Here is a 17,629-nt window from a genome sequence, read left to right on the forward strand (position 1 = left end):
AAAAGTCATATCAAATAACCAACTATTCTTGTTGAACACAAGGACCATTAATTTACACTAGATTTGATTTTCCAACATTTTTACCTCCTTGAGAGGTCCCTTCGGCTGTTTCGTTTCATTAATGATTGAATGCAGTGTTTGTACAGTTACTCATACTGGCTGCCATTAAAAAGAATAGACTTGCAGACAGTACAAATACCCTTACAAAATGCATTTGCAGTTTCTATAAAAGCAAAGAAAGTTTGATAATTTTCAAGTATTCTGGAGTGTGTTACCAGTGATTGCATCATCTCTGGGGGGCGACTTTGTTTGTTGCTGCCTTGTTGACTCTTTTCTGGTCACAAAAGATAATGTAATAAAAAATTATTTTAGGTCAGTTTGTGTGAGAGTCTCTGTAGGCTTAACGGTATTTTTTTTTTTGTCTGTTGTGGCTGGTGTTCCTGTGCATTTAAAGTCCCATCCCACTCAGGTATTACAGCCTAAATCCACTCACTGAGTAGAGTTTAATTTGGCCCTGACATCCATCCTGGCCCTGCAGGCAGTCATTAGCGATTAGACATTAGTCATTAGAGATACCACTGATTTCCTTTTAGATCCAATACAAGTAAAACCCAGGCTACTATTACCAATACCAGCACAATTCTGGTATCTTGCTCGCTTTGACTGTATGGCAGACAATAAAGCATTTTTGTTCACTCTTTTCTTCATCTCCATTTGTAGCCAGTTTTACTGTATCAAAACAGATAAGCTGGAACAAAATATGTTGAGAAAAGAAGCTAATAAGTGGAGAAATTATGAACAAATCTAAGGACGCTCATCAACTGCTCATATATATATATATATATACACAGAATGATACATGAACAGTGGCAATGCTGAAGTCGAGTGTTCATCCACTTTGTTATGAAACAGGTTGCTCTGCATAGGTAAAATTGCTTATTACATTTTTTGTAAATTTTTAGGAAAAAGTTTAGTAAGGTGTGTAATGTATAAATAATGTTTCTGACTGTGTGGCAGCTTCAGTGTGCTACTGAATTGTGTTATGTTATGTTTTATTTTTCTTTTCTTTGTTCTTGGGTCTCTCTTTATGGAGATTATCATCTCAGTGAGACGACGTGATTTAATAAAGTACAAGTGAAAATAATGTTAAATTGACATGACAAGCAGGGTCATATTTTTATGTTTTTGTAAGTGCTCTTTTATCTCTCAAGTTTCTCCTCTTCCTTCTCTTTTGTCTGCTCCTACAGGAACAGCTTCCAGACCTTTGGTCCCACTTCCAGCAGCTGAACCTTGAGGCACACATGTATGCCTCCCAGTGGTTCCTCACCCTCTTCACTGCCAAGTTCCCCCTCTGCATGGTTTTCCACATAACTGACCTGCTGCTCTGTGAGGTACAATTTGACTAACTGCTCTTCATTATACAGAACCAGGAGAAAGATTTGGTCTTCATTGTGGAGGAGAAGGTCAACCCTTTAGAAAGATGACAGGAGTATCAAGGAGGTGAAGTAGTAGTAGAGGTTACTCAGACTTAAGGATTGCAGGAGGAAGGAGACGTGAAAGGAACGAGGGGAAGAAAAGAGTTAGTTTAAGCGCACATTACGTATACCGACCTGCTATCTGTGGCAAAGCTATGCCAACCACGGGCTCGCCTGCTTTCTACTGTGTCATTTGGTTTATTATTGATCCAAAACTCTAAAACAGATCCAAATCTTTGATAAATCATAGTACGCTAACAACAACACCGTCAGTTTAAGACTGAGTTACGATAAAAACAAGATAATAAATTTAGTAAATTCAACATAAAATTAGTAAAATACCAAATACAGCTGCAGAGAGTAAAACGGGGCAAATAAATGATAAAACAACAAAACAAGTTTTAATCAATATCTGGAGTCTCTTGCTAAGGGTAATGGAGAGAAAATCCCCTGAGAACTCAACAGTTCGGCACACGTGGGTAACAATGGAGAAACCTTCAATGGTTTCTCTAGACCTGCACCCTGTTAATATTTTATAGTAGACTAATCACAGACTCTCTGAAACAAGTTCAACCATTGTAATTCATATGAGTACCTGGTCTCCTTTAAGAAGACAAATTTTTGTTTAATGGACCGTATCTGTGGCCGTATGGTTTGGGGATGATGTGGTGAAGAGAACAACAGAGCTTTCTGCTGATCACCTCCTGCTGGCAAATCAGATCAGGTGGCAGGTAAAGCTGCCAGACAGGCCTAATGAAGCCAAATGTGTGATGAGGACGCATTGAACCTGGCTTACCCGGAGATGAAATATGCAGCTGTGTCCTTACGGAAAATAAATATTGTGGTTTGGAGGATATAAACCCAAAGTAACAAGGGGCCAAGGAAGGAGCCCTGGGGGACACCACACCCAACATGTGCAGATGAAGAAGAGGCATTACCCAAAGCAACAGCTTAGTTCTGTTTGAAAGTTCTTAAAATAGGGCACCCTGGTAACTCACCTGATGGAGTGTTTGCCCCATGTGCAGAGGCTTGGTCCTCGGCATATCTCGCTCCCCCCCTTTCCTGTTTGCCTTCACGCTGTCCTATTCTTTTCCTCTCCCTTCCATCCTTTTCTCTCTCTTTCTTTTCCCTCCTCCCTCCCTCCCTCCCCCGTCTTCCTATAGGGCCCCAGGCCAAACAATTAAAAGTTTCTCAGGTCTTTCTCACCCAATGAGCCGCATGATGAGAATCTGCTTGTTAAACCAGAATTCTCATCTCCTGCATCCCTCTCTGTCTGCCCTCCCCTTCATGGCTCTCTCCATTGCCTTTGTCCACTCATTTATTGTTTCTTTTTATTTATCATTCCTAGTTTACTCCCTCAGTGACATTTCTCTCTCTTTGCTGTATGTTTTCTTTCTTCTACTGTCTCTCATTCGGTGTTCTTTGGCTCAGTCTTCTGTTTATTTTTGCTGTAGTCTCTGTATCTTTTTCTTTGTTTCTTCTCTCAACTTTTCTTTTTTCTCTCTCTTTATACAGCTGGCTGACACTACTTGGTCTGTGAACCAGCTTTACTTCTGTGCACTGTATTTATATTTTTACACTTTTCGTCTTCCCCTTTTCCTGTATCCTTTTCTATCTTTTTTCTCTTCCGGTCATCGCTTTTCTTAATCACTCACTCAATCAGATGTTGTTTTTCCTTGATGAAGTCTCCTGAGCAGTTCACTTTAATAATTCCTTCCTCTCTGCACTTTCCCCTTTTATTTATCTATTTATTTATTTCTTCTCATTCGTCATCACATCTAGAAACAGTAAGTCTTGTGTTTGGTCACGTATACAAGAGGCTGAAGTTCTACTGATTGTTGTGGAGTCCCGGGATCACACCTTGAAACTGCCTGAAAGTTTTGTATGTCACTTTAAAATCAATGACTATTGCCCCTTTAGGCACCAATAACCAATTGGTGCTGCCCAAGATTGTTAACAAATAATATCTCATTTGTTGTGGTAAAGAGCTACTGAACTCTGCTTGGGTCACACCTAAATCTTTTTTGCTCTCATCGTGTAGTATCGAACCTTCATTCCACTCTTGTCTTCGTCACTTTTCCAGTTTGTCATCGCATCTCCCCTTTCTGTACGTTTATCTCTTTCTCCTGCATGAATCTCTCTTGCTCAGATACACACAGTCTGAAATTATCTTACACACACCTTTGATCCTGCCTCAGCACTGTAGCACCATCTTGAGGCCTACAAAGCTAGGTGTGTGAAGGCAGAGCTCCCCCTCTCTTTTCTCTTCCTCCAGTTATTTTTAGAGCTGTCCAGATATTTTTAGCTCTGTGTTGCCATGTGAACTGGTTGTCACGCAGACCAAGAAGAAGGGTGTTCCCATGCAGAACTGAGATCAGCTCCCCGTTTTCTTTCTTTCTTTCTGTGTCAAAATTAGAGGCATTGCACAAAACAAAAGATGAAGAAAAAATTTTGTCAGAGCTGTAAGATACATATAGCAGTGAATAGAAGCAAAACTTTGTACACAATGTTCTGCTCCACACTATAATCAGTGATTTATCTAGAAACCTAATACACCTAATGAATTATAAATAAGTAAACTTTCAGCTTACTTTGTGTTTGTTATTGAAAACATCAGCTTTGAAGTGTCATTTTTTTTCTACTTGAAAGTAATGCAGGTGTTAGTTGTTATATTATTAATTAGTTTTTGCTGTGATTGTTTCTTGAAGTTGTTGTTAAAAGTTGCAAAAGTCAGTATTTCTAAATAAAAATCCATTCTTTTCATATTAATCGGGAAAATCAAGAAATGCATCTGCAGCAGAGCGTCCATCACAATAAGCAGACATGCTGTAGTTTTTGGTGTCAGTATGGGTCCTGGTGGGAACGTGTTTCTTAGATACAAAGTGTTGAATCCAAACTTAAGAAAGGAATTAAAACTCTCTTCTAAGCAGCAGTCAGGAAGGTTCGATTCCCCAACATCTGCAATTCACAGATGTACTTTCCAAAGCTACCAAGTACATCTGTTGCTGCAAGACATGAAATCCTGCTGGTACACATAAATGATAATTTTGTCAACCATTTCCGTATTCACATCTAATTCACATCTCTTCTTTATTCCAGGGTCTGAACATCATCTTCAATGTAGCCCTGGCTCTGCTAAAGGTTAGTACTCACTTCATTCATGCATTTATCTGCAAACCTCTGTTTGAATTCACTTAGTTATCAAATCAGCTCTCATGCCAAAAATCTCATTTCTGTAAACCCCACCAGTTTGTTTGGTTTTAGATCCATCTTTTATAAGGGAAAAAATATATTTTGTGTAGATAGTGATATACAGTACTTGTTTGTCCACCAAATACAAATATGTTCAAAAATAGTAATAATAATAATAATTGCACACGAGAAAAGAGATGTCTGAGGTATTAGTTAGAACGTTACCACAAAGAACAAAGCATTTGGGATATTTTTAGGGAGTGTGATTGCACAGAAAACACTTGTGTTGACAAAGTGTCTCACTTTGAGGTGAGATACTTTGTTAATTGTCATGTTTTGCCCCCTAGTGTTCAAATCTGAAAGTACACCTGGAAGTGGAGAGGCCGATAGGCACACATCTGTGTTAGTTTGTGTTGTTGGGGATTTATATTATGGAGTTTAATGGAAGTGACTTTCTTTCACTTGATAACTTATTTTCCTATAATATATCCATTGTAGTATATGTGTTAAGCATTATGTGGGTAAATGTAAATAAGGTTTTTAGTTATTTTTAACATAAAAATACAGTTATGGGTGCAGACAGGGTTTGCACACAATTTCCCTTAGGGGTTGATAAAATCATTATGAATGCGACAATGTGATTATCCAATAAAAAATATTCTGTGTTTATTTATAGGTTTAATAAGACTATATAGCCACACATGGAGACAGAGCACAATTAAGCCATAGTGGAAAATGACTCATTGCTCTGCATTGACTTGTATTGTGTGAAGGTGCCTCTTTGTCACAGAAAGTGTTTAAAATTTTATATTCAACTTATATCCAACTTACATGTGACATCATAATGTTTTGCATTATTCAATACCATAACTCATGAAGAGAAGACATTGTGCTGATTGTATAGATCTTCTGTACTGCCGGTTTGAAGATGTGTGTGAAACATCCACATTTTAAAGTTTGTAGTTTCTTTGTGGTAGTTCATCACAGGTTCATTGGTTTCGATGATATTGAACTGCCATGGTATTGCTGTTGCATCATGTGACAAAGCTCTCTGTCAGTCACTACATACCGCATATACTGTATAAGTTTGGACAGATATGGATGTAAACTGCAACTTGGCTGCAACTTGACCACAACTTGAGTGTGTGGAGAGCCACAATTGCAAGACAGTAATTCTAGTTCAAAAAGAAACTAATGACTGTTTAGATAAAAGATAAAGAGAAAATTAAACATGTATACACCAGTGAAATTCACAAAATGAAACAAATTTCTGCTTTTTAAATTGTTACAAAACCAAACAGTGGTTGCCATCTGAGCAGGACGGTGTAGAATTGCTAGTTGTTGTGTTATCAGATCTGTTGGTGGCAGGAGGGATCGATGAGCATCTGCGTCATATTGCATGTCGGTGTGTGCTTGTTCAGTTGGACATAAATCTCATGGGACACACCCTGTGGAAGTCATGCTGAAACTTCAGGAACACTCAGTGATGTAGAACAGAGTTTTCATATCACCATACAGTTGATGGCATGGTACAGGTATTAATTTTATTGTACTTTTATTAACTAATAATTAAAAGTATCCAAAGGCTGATAACATAGTTAAGCCATTATCAGCCGGTTATGATGTTTTTAGATTTTTTTCCTTGGTCCCCAATCAGTTTATAAGCAACAATGTGTACAATTGCCAATTTATTATGCTAATTTATTTGCAGCATTTTTCAGGCTTTTAGATATTTACAGAAAGAAAGAAAAATAGCCAAATTAAAATATTATTAGGGATTCCCCAGTCCTGTTTTATTGAATAATTATAATAAATATAATGTGTGGATAATAATGCAGCTACACTCAGATGTTCCTCTCTAAATGAATCATACATGGTTGGTTTTAAAAAAGCCCTCCTGCTCCCCAGTTTAGCAGTAATGTATTCTGTCTGTCAGAGAGAGAAAGATGTGGTGCATGTGATGGTCGGGAATGGAGAACAAATGAGGATGTGAGGAGGGTGGAAGGGGCTTCCACTGCCGCCTTCCCATTGGCCAGGCATGACGGCATTTTCCCCCGAGGCTCCCTCCTCCCTCCTCCATCCATCCTGCTCTCCTCTCCGCTCTCATCACCCCTCCCTCCATCTGTGTTCACCTCCCTCTCCTGCTTAGCAGCCGTCATCCACATCACAACAAGAGCACAAGCTATAGCTTTAGCAGTCTGGACCTGGAGGAGAAAAGCTCTGTGGTGTTTTTGTTTTTATTTATTTTTTCATTCTTCTTCATCTTTACTTCCCATGGATGCCTGCTTGGAGCTTCTTCTCTCCTTCAGTTCCTCGTCCTCCCTCTTTTTTACCACCTACTTCCCTACCTCAGTCTTCTCTTCTTCTGTGTTGGCTCGCTGTGTATTTCTCCAACACGCTACCTCCGTCCACCACCCAGACCTCTGCAATGGAGCCGCCCCTGCTAACAGTTAGCTGTTAGCATCACAAAGAGAGAGAGGTGGGGAGGTTAGAGAAAAGAAAACAAGGAAGGCAAAGAGAGGGCAAAAGAAAGAGGCGGTGGACGGAAAACACTGTGGCTTTTTTGCTTTGCCTCACCCCAGCTGCTGGTCAGGACCATCACCATCACTCATGATAGCACAACACACTCTTGCAAACACTCATCCATTTAGCCCTTGTTGTTGAGAGGCAGAAGTGACATTCCATCTGAAGGAGCTGACTTCCCATCTAAAGGACCTACTGACCACCACAGACCGGATGCCTGGCTGCTGCTGGTAATGGAAATCTGCCGGAGGGACAGGCAGTGGAGTGCATGCTAGTGCTCTTGACTGGATTGTGTTTTTACTGCTCAGCGTGGTTTGGATCTGGTCAGACTTCAGGTCAGAGGGTTACATTAGTGAAGAGGAAAGATACAGAAAGGCTATCATGATGCACTTTTTTTTCTGTTTTACTGAATCTCATCAAGCTCATCTGTGTTTCAGCATCGCTGGCTTAAATCTGACTCAGTGAGTTCAGCATCCATTCAGCTGTAAACCAACACAAACGCACAATCATTTCCTGAAGGCAGGAAAGTACTCCCGTGCTAACAGACTGCATCTCAGCTTCTGCCATGTCGTCAGGACTGCCTGCTCAGGCTTAGACTGGGGCTCTTCAGATAAAAGGATTCATGCTGTTATTTCAAGCAATTTTACATTTCAAAGAAAGCTAAAATCCTGTCAGCCTGATTCCATGTGTGGCCTCTCCCATTTGGAAAAAGGTACAACGTGTATCGACTGCTTTGATGTGTCGTCTCACCCTCTCTGAGCCTTGAGCGGCCACTCGGTTGTGCAGACCGAAAGGATTTTTTTTTCTCCCCGTCTTTGAAGTCAAACAACGAAGGAAAAATAAAAAAGGTGGAGTGCTTATCCACCGCTGCTTTTCGCTGGAGCTGCGGCCCACGTGTTGAGCGGCTTTGTTGCTTGGCAACGGCGTGCTGGATTGGAATTGGCTGGGGGGAATTTGGCACAGGAAGATGAGAGTGGGCAGTGTGACTGAATTTCAAAGTGAGTCTGGCAGGTAGCTAGAAGACTCCCCATTATGCCGAAAGCAGCGTCAGTACATCATTTTGTGACTGTTATTTTGTCGCACCTTGAGGCCGTTTCCGGACTCTGACAGTGGGACAAGCTGAGTGGCCTCCACTGACGTCTTGTCCACTTGTCCAAATTCTGTGGTGCCTAGATGAACTGGATCAGTCTCAAATTTGCATGTCTTGGATGCGTGGGCCATCTCTGCTGACTTGGTTTGTGTTCTTTTAAGAATCTTGATGCTGCTTTCCTAGCTGGCGTCCTGAACATCATTCTGTTGTGACAACGTCTGATGTGGTATCATCAGCTTCTCTTCCCAGAGGGTCAGTCACATCACTTCCCGCCACTCAACCAGTCTGGTTTGACAGTGACCTCAAAGCACAGCTGGGCTCCCCTAAGTTGAACACATTATCCAACTTTTCTGCTCCCGCTCTACACTTTCTCCAACTTCAAGATACTGTCTGGGACGTTTGGACGACACGCTGGAGTCATCTGCCACCCTGGCCCCTGAGCGGGACCACCCCTCTCCCTCTCCCTTACCCTGCCCCGCCCTACCACCATCTCCTCCATCTTCCCCGCCACCCTCTCCTCCCCCTATACCTGCCTTGACCCCACATCTGCCCCTTCCAGCAGTGCGCAGGGCAGTGGAGGATGGCGAGGGTACGGCGGAGGAAAGGACCCGCAGCAGTCAGGCCTCAGCGGACTCATTCTGCAGGGTGATGGATCTGCTTGGAATGGGACATCGGCTCTTCGTCCCTAAGCTGCTGGCGGTGAGAGAGGGGGGCCTGGGAAACAGACGCTGGATCAAGGGAAATAAGCAAGCTCGGATGGCTGGGTTTAGAGTCATTATAGGAATGGTGGAAGTAACAGTTTGAGTTGTGTTGATAATGGAAAAGCTAATGACAAGGACAGAGGATGAGGAAAACGCAGGCAAGAAAATTCTGTCTCTCCACTTGACATTAGCCGAAGCAATATTTACTGCATCTGTTGTGGTGAAGGTTCAACCTCTGACTCTTGACATCCTTTGAAATTGAAGCTTGTCTGTTTTGCTGCTGACTTATGTCTATCTTAGCTGACTTATGTCACTTGCATTGCTGTAAACTTTTATGCACGACATATGGAAAAGTCGTACAAGAAGCGCTAGAAATGCAAATGGAAACCCAAAACGAAAACCCCATTGGCCCCACTGTCTGCTAGTGAAGTTGCCCAGAAGTTACATCTCATCCACTATTAGAAACGGCCAAGAACAGCCAAAATGTGGTTTAGTTTGCACCAAATTGACAGAAAAAAGCAAACTCATAAATACAGGTTTGGTGTTTGATTTTACAGTTTATCGTAGGTATCGTAGATCTATTACACATCTACAGTGATATTTCTGTATAGATTCTCATGACAGTGCGACCTTAAACCACCAGGTGGTGTCCTTGGTATTTGTGAGTGTGTGTGTTTCCCAGTCCATGTCCTCTCTCCTAGCCTGTACGATCGTGTCAAACTACTTACTAAAACTAGAACTAAACTGCTTAAAGCAACAAGTGATGAATGAAACACTGTAAGGACGATCGAAGAGAGACACCTGAAAAAGAAACAAATGGTAGCTAAAAGCTAAATGGTAGATGGGATATTTCTACCAAGATCAGATCAAGTAAAAATGAGGATGTGATATGAGGTGATCTCTCTGCCTTTGCTAGAGGAACAGGTGACAGCAGGTAACAAAACAGCAGTTCCCTTTTTCTCGAACTGCTCAAACAGCTGTTGAATCTGCGTCAGAGTAATAAAAATGGCCAAACTCAATTTGTTGAAGAGTGAGAAACAGTATGCGTCACATCAATCTGTTATCTGTAGATAATCTGACACCTGAAATGTGCAGCAAAATTAGCAATACCTCCCACAGATCAACATGTCCTTCATCAATTGGGCAGGAAAAAGCTGGTTGGGGGTTACTCTGTGCTCTCTGTGTCTGACTCCCGGTGACTGTCTCGTGTCTATTTGTCTCCACCACCATACCCCTTCCCGTCCCTCACACCTCCTTACGTTTATCTCCAGACGTCTAAAGAGGACCTCTTGCAGGCAGACTTTGAAGGTGCTCTCAAGTTCTTCAGAGTCCAGCTCCCTAAACGCTACAGAGCTGCGGAGAACGCCCGCAGGCTTATGGAGCAGGCCTGCAACATCAAGGTAAGCACCTTTACAGTCGAGTACAGTAGTTCCCACTATCATATTTTTGAAGTGTAACCGTTATATCAAGTCTTTTTGCACTGTAACAATCCCTAAACCTGACTGTGAGATTATCTTAGACATGAGTTAAAGCAACATAATCAGTAATTCCTGTCTTGGTGTCTTCCTCTGAGACACAAATACATAACTAGGTCAGAGGTCCTGCATGTCAAATACATCTTTGACATCTGGATGTAGTGTCAGGTGTTCCGAACCACAGGTTTGTCCACAGTACGCTGGATCTCAGATGTAGTGGCTTGTTGCGTTGACTGCTAAGCTGTTAACTGTCGTCCTTTATGATTGATGCTGTCTGATGATGTGTTTGATACCCAGAGTTAAGTTTCTTGTGTTTTATTTGCACTACGCTATACGGAGAAGATGTCAGTCAAAACTAGCAGATGGGACTGTGACATCTTCCTTCTTGGATTTACTTTACCTTGATTAGTAGTTTGTTTGGCTCGTTAATCACAGAGATTGCCACTTGCCTCTTATTCTGTTACGAACAAACCTGAATTTTAAAAGTTATCGCTTCTCTAAGTTTAGAACAGGAAAAGCTCTTCTGAAGTGGATATACTGTGGGTTGGATCTCTGCTGTGTGGGAGAAGCCCGATAAAGAGGGGAGGAGACTGTCTCTGATCATTACTGCACTCTTTAAGTGGCTATAATCAAGTGACAATGTGGGTCACTCGTAATGATGAACCCGGAGAATTATCACCTGAATGTTCCGCTCCCTTCGGTATTAAAGAGCTTTAAAGAGTTTCAGCTCATTGTTTAGCCGTCCGGCCAGTAAATTTATGGTGTTATTACATCGTTTCCAGCTGTAATACACAGCTATTGTCATTGAAAAAGCTCTAAAAACCCACGGTACACTACCCTCTAAGCACTAAACAGCAGAGCGAGAGACAGTTAGCGACTAGCTGGTGAGCATAACGAAGCACTCAGCAGCTGTAAATCCATATATTTCCTTCCTGTTTCCCTGGACGTGTGGCCAGAAACACAACTGCTGGATGTGTGAAGTGAGCAGCTGCTTGCCCGTCAGTTTAAAAAGTAAGGATTTGTCACTGCTGTGTTTACAGCCTGTTGTGTCAAGATGATCACTTATTGCAAGTCTAACATGTAGCCTAGTCATGTTGTCTGCTGCCGTGTTATTTATTGTTGCTGTTTCTTCGCTCTGTTTTTATTAATCTCTCTTGTATGTTGTTGTTTATCTGACAGTAGCAGATAAAAGAGGGTTATTAATCATAGTTTTCTTCCAAGTTTACCAGGTGCTGTTGTGACTCAAATTCCCTTACGTGCACGCATGTATACACACACACACACACACACACACACACAGACACACACACACACACACACACGTTATCATCCTTCTGTTGACCTTAATGAGGCTGCTGGCATTTGGGGAATTTGCTGAGGTCACCAGAGACCAGAAGCAGTACACGGTGTATATGATATTTCATGTGTGTCTGTGTCAGCATTGTGTGCTGTGATAGAGGAAGGAGAGAGTTGACAGAGAAAGATGGAAGAGATAATCAGCTTCACTCCACCCTGCTCTCTTTCTGTTCATGTCTCTTACGTATCGGCACAAAGTTAATATTTTACATTGCAACCATTTCCTGACTTTCTTATCTGTAAAACGTTTGAGTGAGTAAGGAGGTTGTGATGTAGGACAGTCTGGCAGGACGCATGGCTCTCAGTGCTTATGGGGCCCCTACTTTTAGTGTATTTCGTGGTTTTTCTACATACAGGATATCCTGCACTGTGACTCAGTGTTTATCTCTCGTGGTTTGGTGGCATTTTGGTACTCTTGCACAGTCCTGCAGCAATACAAACTGTCATGTCAGGCCTTGTGTTGTACAAGAGGACACACATACCAACATGTGAACTACATGCTCACTAACTGAAATGCAGGCAAAAGCACACAAAATCTTAACCCTCAACCTGCTGCCCTGCATGGCAGCATCTGCATTTATTCTATTTCTCTGCTCGTGAATTATGGATACTTTTTCATGAAAGTTTAATTAAAACAGACATACTGAAGGAAACAAGGCTCAGGTGGGTGAAGTGAGCTGTAACAGCAGACAGATAGGATGACTTAGAATAGAACAGAATAGATTAGAATCTTTATTTGTCTGACACCAAAAAGTAACAGAAATTTGACTTGACCTCAGGACACACAGGAACACTTTGTGTTGCTCTCTGCTTATCTTTCACTGATCTCTAACTCCCCTGCTGTTCCTCAGCTTCTTTCTGCATTCATTAATTAATACATTTTTTTCATTTCACAGAGGTTTTTCTCGTTGACTGGCCACTCTTTTCTTGACACGCCTATAAAACTCAGAACGAAGTCTGATTGGGTTTTGAACCTGTATCACAACCTGAGCCTGGGTGCCTGAGGTCAGACATTGTCATGCTGAGAGAATTAAAGCTTTTAGTAAGATGTATCTGATCAGTACATTGTCTTAAAAATTACACTTGAATGAGAAGAATACAAATACCAAACACACACTAATAGTCAGGTTTACACATCTAAAACTGTGTGTGTGTGTGTGTGTGTTCTTTGACTTCTTTTCTCTTTCTACTGTCACGTTTATAAAGCAGTCACTCTTTTAACTTTTAAAATAGAATATTCCCTGTGGATAAAAAGTATATGGGGCAAGTCAGTCAGAGCAAGAGAAATGAAAAAAAGACTTGAGAGTGATGAGAAGGACAAAAAGAAAAAAGAGCCTTCCTTCCCTTTCACTCCTCACTTTCCTCCAGTTTTGCCAATGACCATTTAACCAGCCCAGTGTTGTTCAACCACAGATCGCAGCATCTCACAGCAGCTTGCTACACGCCACATCGTCCAATAACATACCCACTCATGTCACGGTTAATGTCACATCATGTCACAAAGCCTCACAACACCATCTCAGGCCCACGACTTGTCACACTTGCTCCACCCTGTCAGTGGTGTTTCACTTTAAAATGGTAGAAAAAATTGAGAAAGGCCAGTCATAATTGCCCAGGGCCTGAAGTAATAACCAACAATAACTAAAAGCCCAAAATCCAAAGGTGTTGCAGTGATATGAAGTAAAGCAGCAAATCCTCAAATTTGAGAGACTAGATGCCGTGTTCTGTTTTGCCTTCTCTGTTGATAAAGGCCTTAAATCGACTGTTCAAATTGTTGTTGGATAAAGAGGATCAGCTAATATTGAACTAATTGTTTCACTTTCACGTCACATTATTAAGCAATGTATATTACATGTATAATAAACCTCTCATCATTGGTACATTATATTAAATGGTGAGTTTTGTGTTAAGGGAGCCAGTAGATGCACTGTTTTCTAGGGCTGCACAGTATAGGAGAGAACTACTTTATTTCTGCATTATATTGTAATATTAAACATGCAAGAAATTTCACCAGATACATGCTTTACTTGATAATTTTCCTTATGCGAACCTGCAGTGTGACTGCCGCACATATGCACATCACACTCTCAATGCTTAAACAATATTTTGCAGTCCTAGTATTTTCCCTGGAGGAGCGTTAGACGACCTGCCATGTGAAACTACCATCAGAGAAAAAGGGAGAACCAGCCCGTTCAAGCCACTTTTCTCTCTGCCTCCCTTTTACATATTTTTCTCTGTCAACGTCTAAATCGGATCAGCTGAACTCTGTAAGCCGCTTAAAACACTGAAAGAATTCACTGGCACCTTGGCTTGATGAACACAACGGGCAGTAGGGTGGCTTAGCCTTTCTGGGGATTATGGGAAGAATTTGAATTTCTCAGCCTTCTTAAACATCCACCGGACCGCAGCTGGAGTGATGACTTTCCAGGAGGGAAATGTCATATATTCATTTGCTCCTCTGGGTTTGACTGATTAATCCGTTTTTTTTTTTACCAAATCCATCCAACAGAAAAGCTTGACTTTAAGAGACCGAAGAGAAAGAAGAGAGAAGGAATGCGTGTGGAGAGGCTGACAGACAGAATAATTTACAGAGAAGGAAAAGATATGGAGTCTCAGAGAAAGACTTACATGGATGGATGAAGACCCGAAGGCTGCAAAGACACTTTCAAAAAAGACTTATAGTGAGACTGAGAGAGGAATTTACAGCATAATGTAAGATAAAAGACACAAAAGGACAAGACAAAGATAAAAAAGGTACAGAAGGAGATGTAGAGAGTTTTCAGGTAACACAGCAACGTGCTGTCTGACGTGTTTCACGACATCAGCTCAACATAAGGTGACAGTCACTGATTTTACACAGCTTGATCCCAACAGAACGGGCATATATGGCTTTTGACGAGAACAGGTCATTTAAAGGTTGCAACATTCATTGACATCAGATATCACACTAGAGCATCAGCATCTCAGATTTTACAAGGGAAGTGCGGAATAAATGTTACTCCCTCTTCTTTATCTTCTAATATTGAAAACATTTTTAATCATCCATTATTTGTTGTTTTAAAAAACATTTAAGCAATGTTGTTTTATTGATATGTTACTTATATTATTTATGTGTTTTATTTTAATAATTCAGTGTAGCTCACTAGATATTTTCATAACATGCTCACTCTTTACTTTTGTTCCCCTAGAACACGAGTTATTTAGAGGTCCTTGCTGCCACTGCTTTCCTTTTTTTTTTAAGTACACCTGTGCTGTGTGCATCTGCTAATTAGTGGCAGAGAATTTTTCATGTAAAAGCTGGCACTTCACTTACTGTACCTCCTTCTCCTCCCTGACTAGTCTCCCTAAGAGAGAAAGAAACTTTACTGGGTCACATTAGTGTTGGAAATAAATCAGCCTCACCTGACTGTAAATTCTGCAATTTACCTTCGTGAGAAAAACAAGTACGATTGGGATAAAGAGAAAATTGATAACTAGGTGTTGCTGATAAATTTCCCCTGACAGGGGTAAACAGGAGGAGCCTATTGCTGTTGTAACACTGAGGTTGTTAGGCGGATTTTAGCTGCTGGGTCCCTTAGGAGGCCGTTGGAGTATTCACACAGGCATCGTCCAGGACAGCCTTGAAGCTGCTTTCACTTCACTTCCCAAGTTTTACTGTTGGAGCGACGTGCAACTACAAACGACAAGTCACTGTGGTTGTTCTGACAACTTCCTTCCTTTCTCTCTTAACCACAGACACACACACACACACACACAAGCGGTGTAGATGAATAAACAAGACCATATCTTTATTTTTACCAGGAGCAGGAAGCAGAAAAAAAACCTGCAACCTAAAGAGAGGGTGAGGGGGGGAGACGCACAAATGAGAGAAGGAAGTACTCACTCAGTGGAAAGGAAGAAAAAGCAAACTCATCGTCCTTTGTCACACACTTCTAGCGTTACAGAGAGAGAGAGAGAGAAACAAACAGGTGTGTTGTACTGCCCTCTTGCTCATCCCCGCCCCTCCTCCTCCTCCTCCTCCTCAGTGGGCGGAGCTTGGCTCCTGAGGGACTCTTGAGAGCAGCCAGTCGTCTGCTCCACTCTAAGAGAGAAGCAAAACCTGTCAGCTGCACTCCTCTCCTTTTCTTTCTCCACCACGTCTCCCTCCACCTCCTTATTTATCTTCATCCTCTCCTCCTCCTTGCTGTTGGGGGAGCAAGTCGAGTCAAGATGATGCAGGAGGTGTCCATCATGGTGGCGTATGACGCTCATGTAGTCGATCGACCGGGGGAGGAGGACACTTTGGCTTGCTTGGTCGCCCACTCCAGACCTCTCAGAACTCCCAGATCAGTGGTAGGTCTGTTCTCCCATCAGTTTGCTGCTTCCGCTCATCTTTGTCAGTCTGTCTCTCTTTCTTTTGCTGCTTCTTTCATCTCTTTACCCTCTCTGGGTACGTTGAATGTATTCCTGTTTAACTCTGATGGGAGACTTTCCCAAATATTTCTACCAGCACTTATCTCTTGTAGTATTTAGCTAAGAGATATTAAGAGGAATTCACTCGCTTCTTTCTTGTTTTTTTTTTTCCGACGCTGTTGGATTTCAATTATTCTTCTCTCCTCTGGCTTCACCATTTTGCTACTTATAAATCTGTTAATAAACATGGGTAGAAGATGGAGATTTCTACGTGTTTCTTTCCATGAGGCAGACATCGTAGAGTCTTGTTTGAATGTGTGGGTGTGTGTGTGATATTTGAGGTTGCAGAGCTTTGTCAGTCAGCCCAGCTCATTTGTGGCTGTCAGTTTGTTTCAATTACTGATAGAAATCATGAATCAGTGGAGACTTTGTCTGTGTGTGTGGATGTGTGTTTTACTTACATGAGTAGTTTAATTCCATGGCCTAGTTTTTCCTGAGATGCTCACTAGTAGGTTTTGTTCTTATTTTAATATTCAAACTCTTGAACTTATGTAAGAGCAGGTCACCTCTGTCCACACACTCGCTCTCTCTCTCTCTGGTAGTATAATACCAAGTACGACTGTATGATCTTGGCTTGGAGGTTTGGGACCAATTCCATTTTCTGCTGCAGGGATTCAGGTCAAGAATCTAAAAGTGGGCCTGGTACCATTTCCTGCGGCACTAAGCGTCTTTAATCGCCTCACCCGAATAAGAGTAGCCCCTGCGTCCTCAAACCGGCCTCTAATATTCAAAGTTTTGAGACGAATCATCTGCTGGTGTGTGCTCTGAAACTTGCAAGTGTGTATGTGTTTGTTTCTGTCAGCCACAGTGCACGCATCCTTGAGCAAGATGCTGAGCTGTACACTTGCTCACGAGTCATAACTCAGCAGAGCAGGCTTCAGTCTGCACCTGGACTTTCCGGGATATCACTACATTAAGTTTGAGACGGTTTCCATACGGGGAATGTGTCAGGTAGTTTCATACTCAGAACAATATCCTGCACTAATGTTAATAACTTGTAATGTTGGTGACCTCAGACTTGTAACTTTTGTAATTTTCTAGTTTTATTGACCACAAGTCACTCTGAATAGATTTATCAGCTACACGGTTTAAGCAAAATATCACTGTAAACTACAGCAGCCTGTCTGAAGGCAGGGGATTACATAAATTAGCAGAGAACATCAGGAAATATCAGAGAGTTTAGTGGTTATTATTGCTGTATCAGAGAGGTTTCAGTCATACTAAACTGAAGTGACAAGACCGACCTGACTAACATGAACAGATCGAAAATAAATACAGCAGATTTTGAGAAATGTAAGTGCCCTGGTGCAGTGTTAGTCTTTGTGGGCTGATTGATTGTAGCTGTAGTGGATCTGTATGTTTGAA

General features: G+C 41.6%; 1 protein-coding gene across 3 annotated transcripts in view; it reads left to right on the forward strand.

Annotated features, from left to right (window-relative positions):
- Window positions 1–17,629, forward strand: part of rabgap1l (RAB GTPase activating protein 1-like) — a 99,106-nt gene that overhangs the window by 68,016 nt on the left and 13,461 nt on the right. For 2 of the 3 annotated variants that reach the window (XM_046390639.1, XM_046390640.1), the window contains 3 exons: window positions 1,248–1,391; window positions 4,575–4,616; window positions 10,253–10,381. In XM_046390639.1, the coding sequence (XP_046246595.1) occupies window positions 1,248–1,391; window positions 4,575–4,616; window positions 10,253–10,381 (315 nt within the window). Of the gene's footprint in view, window positions 1–1,247; window positions 1,392–4,574; window positions 4,617–10,252; window positions 10,382–15,861; window positions 16,145–17,629 lie in introns of those variants that run through there. The other variant, XM_046390641.1, reaches the window with a different exon arrangement.

Source organism: Scatophagus argus, chromosome 6 (assembly GCF_020382885.2).
Source record: "Scatophagus argus isolate fScaArg1 chromosome 6, fScaArg1.pri, whole genome shotgun sequence".
Classification (NCBI taxonomy): domain Eukaryota; kingdom Metazoa; phylum Chordata; class Actinopteri; family Scatophagidae; genus Scatophagus; species Scatophagus argus.